The sequence below is a fragment of the Protopterus annectens genome, chromosome 11.part0 (genome assembly GCF_019279795.1).
Source record: "Protopterus annectens isolate FY-2018-M chromosome 11.part0, PAN1.0, whole genome shotgun sequence".
NCBI classification, from domain to species: Eukaryota; Metazoa; Chordata; order Ceratodontiformes; family Protopteridae; genus Protopterus; species Protopterus annectens.
Window position 1 is genome coordinate 1,561,469,987 of NC_056745.1, and position 21,575 is coordinate 1,561,491,561.

The following is a 21,575-nucleotide window of genomic DNA, read 5'->3' on the forward strand; positions in this document are numbered from 1 at the left end:
GTGAGGTGACAACGTTACCGCTGCAACACCGCGGCTTAGCCTAGTACTTGCATATGAACCTATAAACTTGCTACACTCACACACAAACAACACACACACACACACACACACACACACACACATACGCGCTCGCACACACACACACACACACACACACACATATGCTTACACATGCACAAGCTATGAAAATCAACCAAAAAATGTTCCTCAGAAATACTGGTGTATGTTAATGCCACTAACTTCGAATTTAAATTTTAAATTATACTACCAGGTAATAATGAGCAGTTGGCAGAAGGTTTTAAGGAGGAAGCTTTGTCAGAAGTATTCAGTCAATGAACTAGGGTCTGTATAGCATAAATAAGTTTAACACAGAAAACGATACTTTGACAGCAGGTAAGGATCATTTGCTCCATTTACGCCACCCATTTTCAATTACTGAATGAGTTACAGATTTTCCTGAAGTAACAACGTATTTTCCTCCACATCACTTCAAACCACCTTTGTCTGTCCTATGCATTTTTTGAGCTCTGGCAGTGTTCGACCTTACAGCCTTTTTAAGATACGTTTTATTCATCCACCACTCATTCTGTGGAAAATGTTTTCTGTATGTCCCATTTGCCATCCACCTTGTATTTTCAGTCGGTGTCTATTTGTTTTCATACATCTCTTTCTTTTAACAAAGTGTTCTGTGGATTCCCATTCTTTGAGGTAATTGTATGTTGCTGTCATATCCTTACCTGCCTTCTTTATTCAAAACTGTACACATTAAGCTCTTCTAATCTGCTTTTGTATGGCTTCTGATAAAGACCATGCACCATTTTGTTGCCTTCTTCAATTTTTTTGTTGCCTTGTGAAGATGAGGTCTACAGAAGTGCACATAATACTCTGGATTTGTATACGTACTCCATTTAAGTCTTTAGCTTGATATTTAGAAAGGCACGGACTTCTTTAGTTCTTATTGTATTCCCTGCTTAGAGAATGAAATGCTGACTGCAATTTTGCCATTGCTGTAATGACCAAAACCTGAAGTTGAGTCTTGCAAAGTCAGAAACCTTGCTAGATATGTTTGCCTGTCCATCTGTCTGTCTATATTTTGATTTATCTAGCTATCTTATCTGTATGTTTCATCATATATCTATCTAATGGTCTGTCTGTTGCTTACTGTGTAATAAAATACTAAAAAGTAAAGTTGGACCCATTGCATTGCATTTTACCACTTAGCCACTGATAGTTACTATTAATCTGTCTGTTAATTTTTTGAGCATGTAGGCAGACTGTATTTCTAGGATCCCCATTCAGCCATGACATATTCAGAGTAAAAGAAAAAAATCTGTTCACAAGAGTTAACAGAGTACAAAATGGGAAACTTAATTTGTAGCCTACATATGTCTGACTTAACTGAAAAAAGGTCAGTAGTGTTTAGGCTTTGTGTTGTACTATCAAAGTTCCCAGTACCTTTACAAGAAAAGTCAATACAAAAGAGGCTATCAGGAAGAGGAACAAGAAATAGACACCAAAAGACCAACTGCCATGACCCCTTTTGCTGGCATCTGTGTTCTTATACTTATGTAAATAAAGGCAATGCAGTGACTTTCCTACAGTCCCTACCTGAGCTCCAGGATTCAGTCCTCACCTCTGCCATTTGTCTTTGTGGAGTTTTACATGTTTTCCCTATTCACACAGGTTTTCTGTGGATGCTTCAGTCCCCCCTCCCCAAGAAGCATAAAATCCATTTGGCTAAACTAAAGTGTTCCCATGTATGTTTTATTTAGCCTTGCAGCTTTAGTCTTTTCTGAAAAAGAGCTGAGAAAAATGCCCTAGATGGGCCGGTTGACTTATCCGATCAACAAATAAATTAATAAAATAAAGTAAATAATTAAGTTAAAATTAAATTAATCTTAAATAATATTTTTTTCAGACTTAAACACTGGCAGCATAACATGATTACACTCATTATCCAATCCCTTCCCAAGTTAAACTCATAAAAGTCAATAGTTTCATCTGTCCAGCAAAACTACACAGCATTTCATCTACTTCACCAAATATTTCTTAAATCTAGACAGTAAGCTACTCCACAGATCACTGGAGTATATATATTTAACCTTCAGTCTCAGGTAGTAGTGTCATCAGGTGATCTGGTAGCACTCTACTTATGTATTTTTATTTATTTTACATTTGTATACCAGGATGGTCCGACTGGGACAGTCCCCATTTTCAGCGGAGGCCCGGGGATAAAAAAAAATGATTTATAGGATAAAAATGTAAAAACAAAAATATATGCATAGTATAAAATAGAACAAGACTTTAAACACTTTAATATAGGCAAATATATGGTTGAACTTATATATGTGGAGGAACATAACATTAGTTAGGAAATTAAGTGGGGAGAATCACTTAGGCAAAGTACTGCATAGTTAATAATACTTTTGTGGTGAGAGTTGCAGTTAGGAATGTAACTACTTACAGAGAAATAGTGTTAGAAGGGATATCTTAACAGAGTTAGTACGTACAGCCAAATTGTATAAGTAATGCTAAGTTAGTCCACTGCCCCTCTTAAAAGAAGGGAAAAGAGAAACCATATCTCCCCCTATAGAAATCATGCCTGACTGGCAGGGTTTCAGCCAGAGTCTCTTCAGTGCCTTCATGGCACTGAGGCCTACACCGGCTATTACTGCCTCCACCTCTCCTCTTCTCCTGAGCCCTAGGCCTCTGCCTACAGATCCAGCACCAAGGGAAGAGGAGGTCCTTTCAGATTCCTCTGAGGAATCTCTTTCCTACAACTCCCAACTCTCTTCACCCTTGGGGTACGGATCCCCCGAGGAAGAATCACTGGACCCTGACTCTCCAGTTGAAGATCTTACCTTCAGTGAGACAATTAGCAGGATGAAGGGACACTTTAAATGAGATTACTCAGAAATGTCTGAGGTACAAAAGAGGTACTACGACCTCATTCAAATGGAAACCCGTAGCCCATCTGCTGTTTCTCCCATCCTGCCTGCCTTTCTAGATGCTTTTTCTTCTGCATCTCTGAACTCTGACTCACAGCCTCCTGCCCCACATAGACCTGACAGACTTTACAAAGTATCTGACACTGCTAAACATCTGATCATGTGCTCACTGGTTGACCCAGCCACTATATCTGTTGCCACTGACAAGCCACTATACTCCTGCCTACTACCACCATTCTCCCAGCTGACAAAGACAGCAATACAATGGAAAGGTTAGGCAAAAATATTTATACTTCTGCTACCTTGGCTTTCAGAGTCACAAGCTATCAGACCCACATAGCCAAGCACACTTTGTCTGTCTTACAATCTGCCACTAAACATTTGGCAGACATTCCTGACTCCCCTCCCAAAACATCACTGTCCTCTCTCCTGGGTCTCTCATCCCAGGCCACCAGACACTCCAAGTGTAGCTATGGTGCTGCTGAATCCTCTGCCAGGTCAGCAGCATCAGCATCTGCCTTACGCAGATACTCCTGGCTTCGCCTACAACCCCTGCCGATGACTTCAGAGCTAAGCTCACTGATGCTCCCCTGGACAGTGTTGCACTTTTCGGCTCTAAGGTTGCAGACCTCTTTAAATCTCTGCAACAGAAAGGAAAAGAGATGCAGGACCTTAAACATTTACTGTTCTTACCAATCCCTAATTTTCACAGAAACTACCCTTCCAAAACACAGTTTATTCGGAAGAACTCCCGAACTGCTCCTCCTTTAAGGCCTCGTAAGTCAACCAGAAAACAACTTCCTCCGCCTAGAGCAATCCCTACCTCCAGCCAGAGGACTCCCTTTCAAGACAGGGCAGGTAGCATCTGACTACCTGCCAGTCTAGCCCCCCCCCCGCCCATCTGTACTTCTGTCCACCCGCCTCTCTCATTGTCTCCCTCTTTGGGCTCATCTCACCTCAGACAAGTGGGTCCTTTCCATCCTCCAAAATGGCTACTTCATGTCCTGGCTCTCCCCTCCCACATGGCGGGGCATTCCTTGACCTCCTACACAGCAGTTGCACCTTTTACAACCAGTACTGCAGACACTGGTAGACCAGGGCACTACAGAGGCAGTCCCCTCCTCTGCAAAAGGAAGAGGCTTCTATTCAAGGCTCTTCCTGGTCCCCAGGAAGGATGGACTATGGATATCCATTCTAGACCTCTCCTACCTCAAACTCTTCCTAAAAGTACCTACCTTCATATTGCTAACCCTGCCAACCCTTTTCCCTCTGATTATCCCACAGAGATTTCTGGCTACATTAGGCATAAAAGATGGTTATCTTCACATCCCAATCAGGCCTGCCCACAGGAAGTATTTAAGATTCTTGGTGGGCTCATCTCACTTGCAGTTCTCTGCCTTGCTCTTTGGACTTTCCACCGCACAGAGTCTTTACCAAATCCTTGGCACCTGTGGTGGCTTACTGCAGGACAAAGGGAATACAGATATTTCCCCTACCTGGACAACATGCTAATCCAGGCTGCCAGCCAAGAAATACTGCAAGGGCACATCCACTTTGTGGTGACGCTACTACAGTCCCCTGGGATTTCAGATAAATCTGCCAAAGTCCCCTCTTCAACCAACACAGGACATTGTGTTCCTCGGGTGCAGAATCTGCTCAGATCTCATGGAGGCATACCTACCCCCTCCAAAGGTGAGCTCCTTGACAGAACACCTCCTGGTACTTCACTGTACGGAGTTGACTGCAAGGCAGTACCTCAAGCTTCTGGGCTACATGGCAGCCGCCATACCCATGCTTCCTTTAGCAAGGCTACACATGAAGCTGCAGTGGTATCTTCGCTCAGTCTGGAGGCAACACAACCAGCCTCTGGAGCACATTGTGCCCCTTCTACCCAGACTAAAAAAGGAAATACTATGGTGGTTGGATCAGGTACAGCGCAACTCAAGCCTCCCACTACAACCGACTCAGGTCATGCACACAGACACCTCAGACCTGGGATGAAGAGCCACCCTCGGACACTGACAGGTGCAGGGCCTGTGGCCAATTCACCTCAAATCAGAAGACATCAATGCCAGAGAGATGAGAGCAATCTTTCTAGTTCTCCAGGCATTTCAACCTTTCATTCAACAAGGGACACTTGATATACGCAGACAACATGACTGTACTGTGGTATATCAACAAGGAGGGAGGGACCAAGTCCTACCTGCTCTGCAGGCTAGCCCTTTTGGTATGGGAATTGACTGCCTCACAGGGAATCTCCCTACAGGTGACCTACATTCCCTCCCTCCACAAAAAATAGGCAGATTATTTGAGCAGAACCAGCACAAACAACCACGAATGGTTACTGCACAGAGATGTCTTCCTGAATCTGGTCCACAGGTGGGGTGTACCTTAAATAGACCTGTTTGCCTCCAGCATCAACAGGCAACTTCCTGGCTTTTGCATCAGGAGACCTGAACCACAGGTACTGGAAACAGACGCCTTCTCAATTTCTTGGAAGGGGAAATATCTATATGCTTTCCCCCCCTTCCCACTTATTCAGAAGGTCCTGCAAAAAATTCAGCAGGACAACCCAAAAATATTGTTGGTGACTCCCTACTGGCCCTAACAGCACTGGTTCCCCTTACTTCTACATTTGTCCAAGGGCAATCACCACAAGTTACCCCCCCAGAGTGGACCTGCTTACACAGCAAAAAGGGTCACTAATCCATCCACAGTGGCAGTTGCTGCACCTTACTGTGTGGCTGATTAAGATTCTGATTCTATTTAGACAAATTTACAATGAGGAAGTGCTCAATGTCCTGCAGGAGGCTAGGAAACCTAATACTAGAAAATCATATCTCTCCAAGTGGAAACAATTTGCTGTTTGGTGTCATAAGACAGCTGGAGCCGCTTCTCAGTGAACCCCCTCTAGTGCTGTCTTATTTGTGTGAGCTACTGCAGTCTGGACTGGCTTACTCATCCATAAAAGCCCATCTGTCTGTTATCTCTGCTTGCCTGCCTTTGGATCCCTCATTAGCATCCAGACTCCCTTGCAAACTCTTCCTCAAGGGGGTACTGCACCTTAGGCCCCCCAAGAAACCCATTCCCCCACCTTGGGACCTCAGCTGCATGCTAGACAAGCTTACGTTACCTCCCTTTGAGTCAGCAAGCAAAGCCTCATTAAAGCACAACACTGTACTTGGAAAACTGTTCTTTTAGTGGCCCTAACCTCAGCCAGGAGAGTGTCCGAACTTCAAGCCCTTATGGCTATTCCTCCCTTCCTAGTTTTCCACAAGGACAGGGTTACCCTTAGGACAAATCCATCTTTCATGCCCAAGGTAGTCAAAGACCTGTCCCTTAACCAGGCCATACAATTGCCTTTTTTTTCCCAAACCCACAAGGGGACAGTGAGAGAGTGCTGCATTCCCTGGATGTTCACAGGCAAATCAGATTTTGCCTGCACAACACCAAGTCTGTCAGACAAACTGACCAACTCTCTGTATCCTTTCACCCCAGAGCTCTGGGGAAGGCAGTGACCAAGCAGACTATTTCTACTTGGATCAATAAAGCCATTACCTTCTGCTATCAGTTCCATGATAAGTTCCTGCAGGGTACAGTTAAAGCTCATTCCACAAGAGCAATGGCATCTTTAGGAGCCTTCTTCAAGGGATTGGATACCTCTTCTATCCTGGAAGCCGCTACCTGGTCCTCGGTCCATACCCTCACCAAGCACTACAAGCTTGACCTCATCTCCAGATCCAGGGCAGGGTTTGCCAGGGCTATCCTTCATGGATTCCTGGAGTCTGCCTCTAGACCACCACCCCGACCACAGTGAGCTTTGGCACTCACCCATATGCAGAATACTGCAACACGGAAATAGAAGGACATAGAAAAGTTGTGTAAAATCTTACCATAACCATAGCTGTCCTTCTCTTCCATGTTGCAGTATTCCTTCCCACCCTCCATCCCCTGTTGTCAGCTAAGACCTTCCCTTTCTGGATGGCAATGACATGGTATTGCCCTTACAGGACTGGCTCCGACTGGGGCTACTGTTCTGAGGGCTGGTGTGTACCGACATCACCTTTATGGCCTGCAAACTCTCGTCCATGTCTGACGCACCACAGAGGGACTGAATGCTTTTGGATAGTGGCCGTACATACGCGAGACTGAAGAGTAAACCCATATGCAGAATACTGCAACATGGAAGAGAAGGACATCTATGGTTATGGTAAGATTTTACACAACTTTTCTTTCTTTTGTTACATAGGTATAGTTGTTGTAAAGACCTTAAGTTTGGATATCATATTTTGATGCTAAATGCCCAATTATATGAATTCTGTTTTTTAATAAATAAAAAGTTATCTTTCCTAATAGTCTGTTTTTGATTTGTTTTCTCACAAACCAGCATAAGTACGTCTCAATAGCTGACATGCAGATGCGAAAAGAAGACGAGCTACAGCAGTGTCCAATGTCTCTGGTATGTAATGGTTTTATTCTGTTAAAAGGACAATTGGAAGAGAAATATTCACTACAATTCTTCCAGCTAAAATGTACTAAGCAAATGTATCAGCTCTTCAAGAACTCCTGAAATATGTATTTATTAAATGTTGTTTAAGTAACTTGTGAACTAAGCTTATATTAGATGAAATTATATTTTTTCAGCTGAGCTTGGCATAATGTGAAGATATGTGGTTCAGCTGTCTGCAGGTAAAAAAAATACATCAACAGAGATATTTTCTTGCTGGCAAAGGCATTAAATAAGAACAAAGCCTATTATTATATGGCGTATAAAGTCTGTCACAGGAACTTCAGCCCTTCTGATCTGCAAATAAACCTAAATGCTGTGTGGACATGTAGGAAGGGATTCCAGCTGTAACAAGTGTGCTATAAGCAGGGTTGTAACCTTGTAACAGTTTTACAAGAGTCTGTAGCTTTGAATTTGAATCAGGCAAATACCTATAATTATTAGAGCCTACAAAATCTGTCATGAATTGTCAGCCCTTCCAACCTGAAGGCTGAATGGGTATCTGTCTGGGAACATTAGTTTCCCAGGAGACTGTAACCTTCAGTTTGACTTTAGGTATCCCATCTTCTGACTAGTAAAAGTCACCCAAATGCAGTTTTTTGCTACTCCCTGTATTAACCAGTATAGTTTCAAACCTGTTTACCAACAGTTATGGCAAGATAGCCTCCCTGTACTTCTTCTGTCCAATAAACGTAGACCAAAGAAATGTAGATCAGCTTATACACTTCAGCCAATTCGGACTCTAGCAAGCTCCCTCTAGGGCCAGGGCTTGACAGTTCAGTACAGGCTTAAAATTTGCTGCTACACTGATGTATGATAGCAAGGTTTGGATTTATACCATCTCACTTCAACCACACTCCCCGCTTGGATTGGTCTGCCTTGTGTATTAAATATCTACATTTACTACTTATTTTGCCTTTAGAGCTTTCCAACTTACCAGGTATCTTGAATCTTTTCTCTGTAATCTGCTCAGGCACATTAACCCTTTCCTTCCTATTTAAACTTGAAGTGCCTGTTCACGGTTTCTGGAATTTGTTGAATTCATTAGAGTCTGTCCTGCACAATATGAAGCAGTGAAGATGTATCAAAACAACAAATACATGCCTCTCGTCTTGACGTAGTACAGTCTCCTCTTTCACTTCTGTTCTCGCCACTTATGTCCAGTAGCAGTAATGCTGTAATATCTCCTGCCACATGCTGTACTGGTGATACCTGTATTGTTGTCATCACCTTCCTAACAAGGTGTTCAGACCTCACTTCATATTTGCTACATTCTGTTGCTTGTCTTTCCCCATGTGATGTGCGAATGTTGAAAAGATTTCTTATGAAACATCACTGCACCACACAGATCTTACTGATTCATTCTGGTGATATTAAGAATATTGTAAGCAAAGTGTCAAGTTTTCTTAATAAGCACAACAATGGTCCAGCATCTCCAAAAGATATCAGTGACTTCCGTTTCTAAAATATCTTAAACTTCCAACAAAGGAGACCTAAAGAAAATGTGCAAATGACCCTTTAAGGACATACAAGCATTTCACCTACAAGGCTTCTGAATATTGAATTACTTTATTTTTTACAAGTCTTTTTTCAGACATTCCAATCAATAAAGCTGAACTCACTAGCTGTAAACTTGCAAGATTTGCACCACCCCCTTTTTAGCTCACTGGGAGAACATAAGTGGATAGTATGGTTATTTTTTTAAACAAGCAGGTTTTAACAAAGCCTTATGTCTGTAACATTAAACTGAGTGCAAAATTTCCCAGCTCAGGAACAAACCAACAAGTTAAAAGATCATACAGAAAAAAAAAAAAAACTCATAGACAAAAACATCAAAAATACCCTGGCAAACCAGGGAGTTTCAGTTATATTGCTTCTGAACAGAGGTACCTAGACTTAATAATCTAAGCTACACACACACACACACACACACACACACACACACACACACACACACACACACACACACACACACACACAGAGATTTTGCAACTAATAATGTCCTGGCTCAATTAAAACTGTGTTACAAGGTCAGTCATCTGTTTTCAACTACTGCTCACAAGGCCATTGCTAAAAATATTTTAATACCCTAGTTTGAATATGGCCTTTCTTTTCTCACTATGCATTCAACCCATAGTACTCACAAAATACAGACTGCTGAGAATAAAATCTGCAGATCCATTCTATTAACAGATACACCACTGCAATTTGCTAAAAAATCTAAATGCTTTTCAGGGCCTTGTAGGATCACTTTTTTCTTCTAAGTACTCTAATTTGCAAGTTGATAAAATGTGGTCCCTGCCCCCATCCCCCTTTACAAGACAACACTTATGTACTCAGAAGTACACAGGGCAACACTTTCACTCTAGTATGCCCTTCATTTAAAACTGCTGTTGGTGATAGAGCCTTCTCTAGACTGGGAACTGCTGCCTGGAAACACGTGCCTACAGACATAAAAAAATCTAGAGATCATTAAAGATTTCAAGTACGTCTCTTTACTGAATCTACCTGCAGCTTGTTTAGGTAACTTGTCATACCGTATCATGAATAGTGGAATACATTTAATAAACTTTTTTAGCCTCTTAATGTGGAATCTTGTATGCAAATATTTCATATGTATGTAGGAGTTTATGTATTATATGTATGATTGTACTGTATTTTATGCACATATTAGCTTACATTTTGTATATATCTTTTTCAATTCACTCTGAATGGATCTTTTAATGTTACTCGATCTGTATGCAAACTTACTGTGTTATGAATTTTGCTATGTAGCTGGAGAAATGCATTGACCTTGCAGTCCTTCCCACATCCAAACAAAATTGGAAGTTTAAAAGTAAACCAGCTCAGTGGTCCACATACATAAATAAGAAGTACAGTAACAAAAAAAAGGCTTCTTCAACTATATAGCAAAACAAAAAAAAAACATCAAATCAAGGTTAACATTAAAATTATTAAACTAAAAAGCACTATCAGGAAAAATGAAGCACCCCATGAACATAGACTACCATCAAAAGCTAAGTAAAATTTCAAGCATTAGGGAACAAACAAATGACACTCAGCATTGTTCAGAATATATCCAAAATGGCACTACCTACTTGGATCTGGTGTATATAACTGTTATAGTTGCAAATTCAGTGCATATTTCTCCTTCAAAACAACTACATAAAGTCCACATATCCTGTAGAATCTCAAACCCACATCCTAACCAAAGAACACTTACTACAGGTACTCTCCAAAACGAAAAGTATATCATCCACAGCGCCTGATAATATACCAGGTTACCTAATGAGCAGTACAAAACATGCCCTAGTGGTCTTGATTCTACAGCTGTTTAACCTGAGCTTAGCTACTGTTTTTATTTTCTGTGAAATATGGTGCACACCTATTGTGATGGCTTTTCACAAAGGTGGACCGAACACTGACCCCAGAAACTACAGACTCATTAGCCTGATTAGTCTCATCTGAAAAAGCCATGGGATGTATTGTAACTGACTTAATTACCTATGGAATCTAGCAATTTATAAGGCTAAGCCCCAGCAGTTTGGATTTGTAAAGAGTAGATCCTGACTAATGAATCTAGTCAACTTCTTTACAAGAGTAACTCAAGCAATGGACAGTAGACATGCTATCCATATGGCATTCCATAAACTGGCTAAAGCTTTTGATATCATACCACATAAACAAATGAATGAACTCCTAAATGACCCTACATAGTTAGTTGGATAGCAAATTGGCTGAGGGATTAAACCCATGTAGTGATGGTGGCAGGTGCATCCTCAGCAAAATGAAGGTGACCAGTGGTGTCCCTCAGGGGTCTATTTCACATCTACTTAGCAGATTTCCAAATTACAACAGAGGATCTCTGACTAAACAAGTTTGCAGACAACCATAAACTTGTCATCCTCTAGTCCCCTTCTGATACTCAGAAGCTCCAACTGGAACATACCCATGTCAGCGACTATTGCTCAAAAGACAGGTTAAAACTAAATGTTAAAACATTAAATATCATTGCATATGGTAAAATTCCATTCATCCATCTTAACATGTATTTAACAAAGAAGGAATGATAGAGTTTCTTTTAGGATATATATATATATATATATATATATATATATATATATATATATATATATATAGAGAGAGAGAGAGAGAGGGGGTAAAGCCAGTGGATTTAAATTTATGAGATGATTGCAGTCCTTGTTTATAGTCTGAATGGAGTGTGGATCAGCTGCAGCTGAATTTGCAGTGAAGTGATCCCTGCAGTGAATCCTGATTTAGGACAGTATGAAAGTGAAGATTCCAAGTGCCCAGGCCTGTAAAAGCCCCAGAATGCAAAGGGAAGGAGTGAAGTCATGAAATGCAGTGGTTGCTAAAATGTACAATTCAGACTGTAGGTTGGCAAAGAAGACATAATGGCATGTGGGACTGGGCGGCATTAATTAGGATATATTCCAGCTGTTCAAGCCAGGAGAAACATAAATAATCCTATGAAATGCAAGTATTTTCAAGCAAGTAGGTAAATGCAAATGGGTGAAAATGTATTTTAGCATAAGATGGCAGAAAAGAGTTATCACTTCTTCATTAAAACCAGCCTTCTTGTACTCTGTTATACATTAGACAGATGTCCAAGTTACCTATAATGTTATATGAGAAAATTATATTAAATCACTTGTAGGATTTCACATATGAAGTCTACTTCCATTAATACATGTAGGAAGTAAGCGTTTATTTCAAATAAAGTTTATGAAAGTGGATGCATTTACAAAATTCTAGGTTGTTTACAAACAGAGAAAACACTTTGAAAAAATGAAAATTTGCAATAAGTCCTGTACTGAATGATACTACTAAATCTGTACTATAATTTTCAGGCCTGAGGCTATGCTGAAGGAGAATGTAAAGACATGGCTTGAGATAAACGTACAATAAACAAAGACTTATGGCTGATTTTTTAGCACATTTATTGAATTATCACTTAACATGTAGGCAGACATACATTTATGTAAAAGAAAACAAACCATGTTAGCATGTTTCCAGTTACAAACATTGTGCACCACATATATTCTTTTGCATAAGTATCATCAAGTATCATCAAGCCAACATTATATAAATTGCTCTATTTCTGCCTTACATTAGGCCTCACTTCTCTTCCAAAACATTATTCTGCATGTATTGTTCCCACACATTCCATTTTTCTGTCATTTTCTCCTATCCTTTTCTAAAGATCACATTTCTAGTTATTTCCATTTTCTAGTAATTGTTTTTTTGGCAACCACCAGAATTAAACTTTAACAAGGCCTTACTGTGTCTAGGTATTAAGATTCTGTATCCCAGCTCAAAAAAATAATTTCCTTAGTTGCACCCAATATTTCTGACAGAGTACTCTATATAGGGAATTTTTAAAGTCTACCAACTCATTACTCTCCTAAAACATATGTTCACAGTTACCTATTTCTTCCCAATCACACCACCACCATTTGTCATCTACCTGAGGAAAAATTCTTTAGAGTCTGTTTAGGTATAAAAATTCCTATGCAAACATTTCCAAGCAAAAATCCTAAATCTTCTAGACTGTGTTGCATATTTGGGAGCCATACATATGTCCTTCTGTTGTTTCCTTGTGAATTGATTATCCAGTCTCTCTTCCCTATCTTTTCTAACCTCCTCAGATTGCTTCCAGTAGTTATTGTGCAGTGTTTTGCATGCTTTACTAATTATCCCTTTTTCAACAACAGTTTCTGTTCTAGATCCAACTAAAAACTCTGCCAGAGCAGGTCTTTCAGTTAGGATTCCCATGTCTCTTTCTCTTTCCCTATACTCTGATTTCAATCCCCAATAAGGAAGTAGTCTCTAGCTTGGAGTTCTGTCTTCTTGGCCTCATCCAATTCTGTTACCTTTCCCTCTTTAGTTATAGAAATACCTTAGTTCCTTTGCCATTTTTCTCAAGTCAATTCCAGCCCCCTGTTGCCTATTCCATGTACTCCTAATTATAGTCATCCATGTCAGCAAATCTCCTTTCACTATTTTCATGTTAGTTCTTAGAATACTTTCTGCTGCTTTATGAATGTAATATTCTTTATGGCTTTTGTTATTCTTCTTGTGGATCTACATCCAGAATCCCATTCTGTCCTTATTTCTTGAATTTTCCCCTTGCTGCATCATCATTCCTTTCCACTTTGAATTATAGTTTTCTGCTTGTGTTGTGTATGTGAGCCTTAACTGTGCAGCTGCAAGATATCCCACCAGACAGGTAATTCTAAACAACTTTGATGTCCTTCAAGGATGCAACTGCAGTCCTGGCATATGGGTTGTCCTGCCTCAGGCAGCCCTTCGGTCAGCCGGATTCCAAAATCTGGGTCCGGCGTCGGCTGATGTCGCCCTTTCCCCGACGTCAGAGCGGCTGGGGTATAAAAACGTCAGCCGGCGCCATCTTCTTCAGTCTTTCTTGCCGCGTGGCGCCTGAAGCAGAAGCAGTTCGCAAGTGCCGGTCGACCAGCTCCTGTGTTTTCAGCTACTGAAGTCTTCAAAAAAGCTAAGTACCCAGTTGGGGACCTTTTCTTGCCTCAGCCGATGTCAGATAAAAGTGAAAAAGTTAATAATTGTTTAACTTGTGGGAAACAAATACCTCATAATGATTTCCACTCTTACTGCTTACCTTGCCTAGGCCCAGAACACAACGTCTCGGCCTGTGCAGCTTGTGCCTCTTTCAATAGATGCACTCTTAGGCGTCGGTCTGAGTTTGCACAGGATTATTTTGAGGAAGATTTCTGTTATATCATGCCGTCGGAGCTTCCGACAGCACATTTACCTAAAAAACGGAAGGATAAGGACCGACACCCACGGTCCGCGGTCTCGGCCGACACCACGCTTAGGCCTACCGCGAGTGTCTCGGTCTCTTCTGAGCCGGTTTCACAACCGCTACAGACCAACGACACCGCTCCACCGGTTACTTCGGTACCAGAGGCCAGCTCGGTGCCGGTTTCTGTGCTCCCCTCTGAGACCGTAGCCCAGGATTTTTCTGACACCATTTCAGTGGATAAGACTACTCCAGCACGTGGGGCTGCCAGGCCTCCAGTGTCTATGTCCATTAAGGCCTACACATGTGCTAAAGCTGCCAAACAGGCTAAGTCTCTCCCTCCAAGATCTGTTTCTCTGGGATCCACTTCTGGTTCTCAAATTTTAAGTTTAGCTGAGGACCTTATTTCTTTGATTAGGGGTTCACAGCCTCATCCAGATAGAGGCTCTCAGCCGCCTTCTGACAAGAGGCCTAGGGTTGAGCAGGTAGACTCCCAGTCCTCCGATGAGGCCTCAGGTGATTCTGCACATTCAGACTACCAGGAGGAGGCCTTCCCGGCCTACGAGGATTCTGATGCGGAGGAATCTATTCCCTCTGCTTCTCCTCCTGAGGAGTTTTCCTTTGGGGAAATGCTTCATTCCATGAGGGAACACTTCAAATGGCAAGGCCAAGAATACTCAGATTCTAGGAAAAGGTTAAGGGAATTTTTAAAGCTACCTCAGCATAGACCCTTAGCTATTCCTCCAGTTTTAAATGTTTTAGATGATGTGTACTTAGAATCTAGTGTTTCCCCTGACTCCCTCCCCCCTGCTCCTGTCAAGCCAGACAGGTACTACAGGGTCCCAGACACACATCAATTTCTGTACAAGGGCTATACTGCTGACCCTGAAACTATTTCTCAGGGGCCTAAAGGGGTTTCCTCCACTACTGCTAAGAACCCACTCCCTTCGGAAGAGATTCTAGGGCTTTAGAAAGGTGGGGCAAGAAAGTATATACATCTTCCACCCTTTCTATGCGAGCATTAAATTGTCAATTTCATATGATTCAGTATCAGGAATACATGTTGGATGACTTGCAAAAGAAACTGGCTTCCCCTGAACCATTAGATAGAAATGGGTTACAGGAATTGGTTCATAATACTAAGCAGGTTAGCAGCCATTTCCTTCAGTGTGGATATGATGCATTGGAAGCTTCATGTAGAGCAGCAATGACAGGTGCGGTCATGCAGACATGCTTGGTTAAAGGAACAAACATTGCCAGACCATGTGAAAATTAAGCTTTTGGATGCACCACTAGAGAAACATAAGCTATTTGGTGCTACTGCACAAGAGGTTTTAAAGAAAATAGAGGAAAAGGCAAAATCAGTGCAAACAGTCAAAGATTTCCTCCAGGTACAGCCTCCAAGATTCAGCAGGAATTGGCCTTCTAAACATTGGTCCTTTCCTGACACAGACAAATTTCAAAGAGGCAAAAACAGACATGGCAGAGGTAGAGGGCAAACTCGAGGCTCCTACAGAGGATGTCAATGGCAGCCTCCGAACCAGAGAGGTGGGGCAGGACCTTCCACTGCTCCGCCAGGACAATCTCAATGAGTTGACTTTGACTCCGCCATCCAGGGCTCAATTAGAAGCACCTTTGGGCGGAAAGTTATCTTTATTCTCAAAAAATTGGCACAATATTACAAAGGACAAATGGATACTGGAGATAATAGACAAAGGATTACAGATTCCATTTTCATACACTGCCAACAAGACATGGTAGGCCAAACCTGCCACCAAATCAAAGGGCAGAGGCACTCAAACAAATAACAAACCTACTTCAAATAAGAGCAATAGAAAAGGTTCCTTCTGCAGAACAAGGACAAGGATTTTATTCAAGATTGTTCCTTGTTCCAAGAAAAGAATACCAATGGAGACCCATTCTGGACTTATCCGCACTGAATACTTACCTTATTGTGCCAAAATTCAAAATGCTGACTTTACAGCAACTCCTTCCCATGCTGGGCAAGGGGTCTTGGCTGGTAACTCTGGACCTCAAGGAGGCATACCTGCATGTCCCAATCAGACAAAGTTGCAGAAGATACCTCAGATTTCTTGCAGGCTCAGAGCATTATCAATTCTCAGCATTGCCCTTTGGCTTATCTACTGCGCCCAGAGTGTTCACGAAATGCCTGGCATCAGTAATTGCACATTGCAGACTTCAGGGGATACAAATATACCCTTATCTGGACGACTGCCTTATACAAGCGGACAGCCAACAAGCCTTGTTAAAAAACTTGGACTATGTCATCCACCTACTGCAGGCCTTGGGATACACAGTCAATATTCAGAAATCAAGTCTCGTACCATCCCAACAAATACCTTTCCTGGGTGCCACATTGGACACAAACACCCAGATGGCGTTTCTGACAAAAGAAAAACAAAAACAATTACCAGAATACTTCAGAAGACTGGCAACACACACCCAGATGACTGCAAGGAAAATCCTGCAGGCCCTGGGTTTCATGACATCTTGCATTCTTCTGATTCCACATGCAAGGCTGCATATGATGAAACTACAATGGTACCTAAAAAGTCTATGGTCTCAGCACAGCCACAGCCTGGAAACATTGATCCCACTCATTCCATGCCTTCAAAAGGAATTTCTGTGGTGGGCTCAAGCAAGCCAGAAAAACAAAGGTCTGCCTTTCAGCAAGCCTCATACAAGTCAAACCATAACAACAGACGCCTCAGACCATGGATGGGGGGCGCACATGGAGGGCAGATGCATTCAAGCACAATGGACACAAAAAGAAAAGCACCTACATATCAACCAAAAAGAAATGCTGGCAGTGATACATGCAGTCAAGGCCTTCGAAAAGTTCATGCATCAGGGCCATCTACTAATAAAGAAAGACAATACCACAGTTATGTGGTACATAAACAAGCAAGGAGGTACCCATTCCTACCCTCTTTGCAGACTGGCAATGAATCTCTGGGATATTTCCCTACAATTGAAAATAGAGCTACAGTCCCAGTTTGTACCAGGGAAGGACAATGTTCTGGCGGACAGCCTAAGCAGAAACATCATGGATCCACACGAATGGATGTTGCATCCAGACATTTTCTTACAAATAGCTCAAGCATGGGGAAGGCCGGATATAGATCTTTTTGCCTCCCACTTCAATCACCATCTGAAAAAGTTTTGCACAAGGACATACCATCCTCAAGCATGGAAGGTGGACGCTCTCTCCTTCAGTTGGAACTCTCTAACACTATATGCCTTCCCACCTCTTCCTTTGATGACCAAGGTGTTACTAAAGATCAAGACAGAGCAACCGAAAGTCATACTGATAGCTCCAGACTGGCCAAGACAACACTGGTACCCACTGCTACAGAGCTTGACACACACCAATCCATGGCTCCTTCCTCAATGGCCACTTCGTCTGACACAGCACAATTACAGGACACTACACCCAGCTTGAAAACATTGAAGCTGACAGCTTGGAAGATTCCATGACTATTACTCAGGATACACTTTCCAAAAGGGTAAAAGATATCATCCTGGAGGCGCGCAGACCTTCCACTAGAAAAACATACTTAGCAAAATGGAAGAGATTTCTTATCTGGAACAGCAAAAAGGGTCAAGACCCATCAGTGATGAGCATTCCACAGATCCTGGAATACTTGGCTGAAATGCTACACAATGGCCTTTCATATTCTTCCATAAAAATACATGCTTCAGCAATATCTGCCAAATATAACACTGATCCGCCTGTATTTTCTCACCCATTGCTAAGACAGTTTCTAAGAGGTATAAAGAACATCAACCCTCCAAGGAAACCACCAGTGCCTGCATGGGACCTCAACTTCATGCTGGAAAAATTAACTCTTCCTCCCTTTGAACCAGCAGCATCTTCAGAGTTGCAATTTCTGTCTTGGAAGACAGCCTTCCTTCTGGCAGTAACCTCAGCAAGAAGAGTCTCTGAGCTACAGGCCGTTATGGCAATACAACCATTTCTCATTTTTCACCAGGACAGAGTTTCTTTGAGAACCAATCCGTCATTCATGCCAAAGGTGGTATCCAGGGTGTCCCTGAATCAAGCTATTCACCTGCCTACATTCTTTCCCAATCCTCAAAATAAAGGAGAGAGACTTCTGCACACCTTGGACATACACAGATAGTTGCGCTACTACTTGGACAGAACAAAGTCTTTCAGAAAATCTGACCAGCTTTTTGTAGCTTTCGCTGCTGGATTGCAGGGAAAAGCAATTTTCAAACAGACAATTTCTAAATGGATTGGAAATTGCATTCGATTCTGCTACTCTTTTCATGGAAAAACTGTGCCAGCTGACATCAGGCCACATTCCACCAGAGCTACAGCCACCTCCACAGCCTTTTTAAGAGGAGTGGCAACAAAGGACATTTTAGAAGCTGCTACATGGAGCTCCGTGCATACATTTTCCAAACATTACAACCTGCCTTTATACTCCAGGTCCAGAGCAGGGTTTGCCTCTGCAGTCCTGCAGGGCATTTTAGCTACACCATCTTTGTCTTAGTGCCTACCACTCCCAGGTTGGCTATGGTATTCAACCCATATGTCAGGACTGCAGTTGCATCCTTGAAGGACATAGTACAGTTTTGTACCTACCATAAATGTAGATGTCCGATAGGTATGCAACTGCAGTCAGGTTTACCCTCCCACCTACCCCTCTGTGGTATACTTTTGGGTTTCCACCCCTCATTTTAGCTACCTGGGGTAATCTTTTATGGTGTATTTGTTTTTATGCTGTTGTACGTGTCTGGAATTTTTCTCTATTTTTCAAAATTTAGCCTTCCTTAGAGGGCACCTGGCATCTGGGGCAAGAAACACTGAAGAAGATGGCATCGGCTGACGTTTTTATACCCCAGGCGCTCTGACGTCGGGGAAAGGGCGACATCAGCTGACGCCGGACCCAGACTTTGGAATCCGGCCGACCGAAGGGCTGCCTGAGGCAGGACAACCCATATGTCAGGACTGCAGTTGCATACCTATCGGACATCTACATTTATGGTAGGTACAAAACTGTACTTTCTATTGAAGGATCAGCTTATCTGATGTTTGGCTTCCAAGACAGCTGCACAATGCGTAGCAACTTAATTCAGCTCTCCCAGTATGAAAACAGAAACTCAGAAAAGAGAGCCAGTGAATTTGTCTTTTTTAGCTAAATTTCAGTTACTGGCTAGTAAATGCACTGCCTGGATGCCAGCAAAGAAGAAATTTAGAGAACCTAAAAGAAAACCAACCACAAAAGGTGAGGAGAAAACACTGGCTCAAAGAATTCTTGTATAGCTGTTCAGCAAAAAGCAGTTCAAGCTCCAGGCCTGGCGCAAGACATGAACTCCAGTAATCTAGAGGAAAAAATAAGTCAAATGAGCTCAGAGCTGATTACAAAAAATGAAACACTGAAGGATTATATCAACTCAAATAACCAAAAGTTGTAAAAATGGAAGAAGATTTAAACAGATATTCAGATGAGCTGATACAACTGCAGAATTCAGAGGTCAAAATGAAGAAATGTCTGGCTGAGTATCAGACTGCTCTGCTCAAGAAGAGATGTTTCAAAAATGGTTGAATTAGAGGACAGAGCAAGTCGGGAAAACCTGAGATTTCCTGTGCATAAATAAACAAACAAACTGAACTGGTATTCCACAGCGGGAGTTCTTAACAGAAAGGGCACAGTGCATGTATGCTCCAACCCTGGCCATGAGAAAGCAGCCAAGACTTCTGATAGTAAAGTTGCAATCCTACCAGCAGAAAGAGTTGATTCTGACAAAACAGTGGCAAAAGGACAAAGTATTAAACGTTGGATGTAGTAGAGTACGGAAAGTGATTACTCACTGTACAGCAGGCAGAAGAGGAGTACATTTATTCTAGCAAACAGGGAATGTCAAGAGGCAGGTATAAGATTTAAGCTGTTGTATCCAGCTATCTTCAGAATATTTTTTGGAGGGTCAAAGTAATTTTTTAATGTAGAACATGCTAAGGAGGAAATACAAAAGTCTGTCCAACAAAAAGTGAGCTATCAAACAGAGGAAGCAGACTCTGCTTGTTGTTCTTTTGATAACAAAGCTTGAAGAGATCACAACAAATAGGCACCGCAGAGGTGTAACAGATTCTAACGATGCCCAGGAATAAAAATAATATTTTTAATGAAGTTTAAAAGTCGCACACAAAACTAAGTGAGCAAACAAAACAAGCATATAACACAATTAAATGCTTAACAGGATCACTGGATTTTTTTGTTCTTGCTTAGGACTTCTTCAGACATGCTAATTCATTATCCCCCTCCCCTATATTTATACTTGATCCTGCTCAGTAATTGGGCGGGTCTCGGATCTGAGAGGTTGGTGCTGGGTCTGAGGGGTTGGGTTTGGCTCCTACTTTATTGAATCCTTCCCTTCCCCTTGGTGCCTCGCCTCTAGACAGCTCAGGTCCGATTCTCTCTGGGAGGCTCTGAGCCAGGGTTTGCCCGACCTTCCTTCTTCAGATGCTTTGGCTCCAAGGAAGGGGGAGAAGTTTTCCTGGGTCCACCAGCTTTCCAGGTTGTAGAAGGAGCTTCCTTTTTGCATAGAGAGCTTCCTCTCTAGTCTCAGATCCTGTCCCTTTCCCCTTACTGGGTCCAAGTTCTGAGCCCATCTTTCTGCTTCTCAGGGTCAGCTAGCTCAGGGAAGCTGCTGCACGAGTTCCCCAGATGGATTCCCCCTTTCTTCCAACACCTTTTCCAAGCACCCCACAGAAGCGGTACCTCAGAAAGGAATGTGCAAGAGGTGGCACATAAAATCCCCTATGAAGTTTCTGACGGACACTGATTTTGATGAGGAGGAAGGATCCCCCCCCCCAACTGCCACCTGACAATGTGAGGTAATCCTCAAGCAGAGAGGTGGCTGGTCCTCCCAAAATCCTTCTCCTGAGAAATTGGTATTCCTGGGGGCTTTTGAGGACTGGCTCATCTATGTCTTGGGTAACACCTCCAGGGGATGAACTTATTGACCTCATTTCCTGCTGGGCTTGGACGGAGCCAGACACTATTGAGCCCATCCCCAAGCACCGGAATAAATTTGTAGTCCCCCTTCAGCTCTTTAGATAGATGTCACTGGATTCCCAGTTGATGCCATAGTTGTGGCGGCAGCCACTAAGAAGGAGTTAGTGGAACAAAGAGTGATGGACAGGTTCAGAACGGGCATATATACCTCAGCCATATTCGCACTGAGGTTGTTAAATTACCTGGCACATTTTACTCGCTTACAGAGAGATTTGATGAAGGAGTTTTCAACCTCTCTCTCTCTGAGTTCATGTCTGCAG

At 42.3% G+C, this 21,575-nt stretch overlaps 1 protein-coding gene across 1 annotated transcript in view; it reads left to right on the top strand.

The window, feature by feature from the left end:
- The window catches only part of STRIP2 (striatin interacting protein 2), a 1,652,725-nt gene that overhangs the window by 1,341,536 nt on the left and 289,614 nt on the right, over nt 1-21,575 (top strand). Inside the window, exon 13 of the mRNA XM_044088838.1 lies at nt 7,336-7,407. Within this exon, the coding sequence (XP_043944773.1) occupies nt 7,336-7,407 (72 nt within the window). The remainder of the gene's footprint in view (nt 1-7,335; nt 7,408-21,575) is intronic.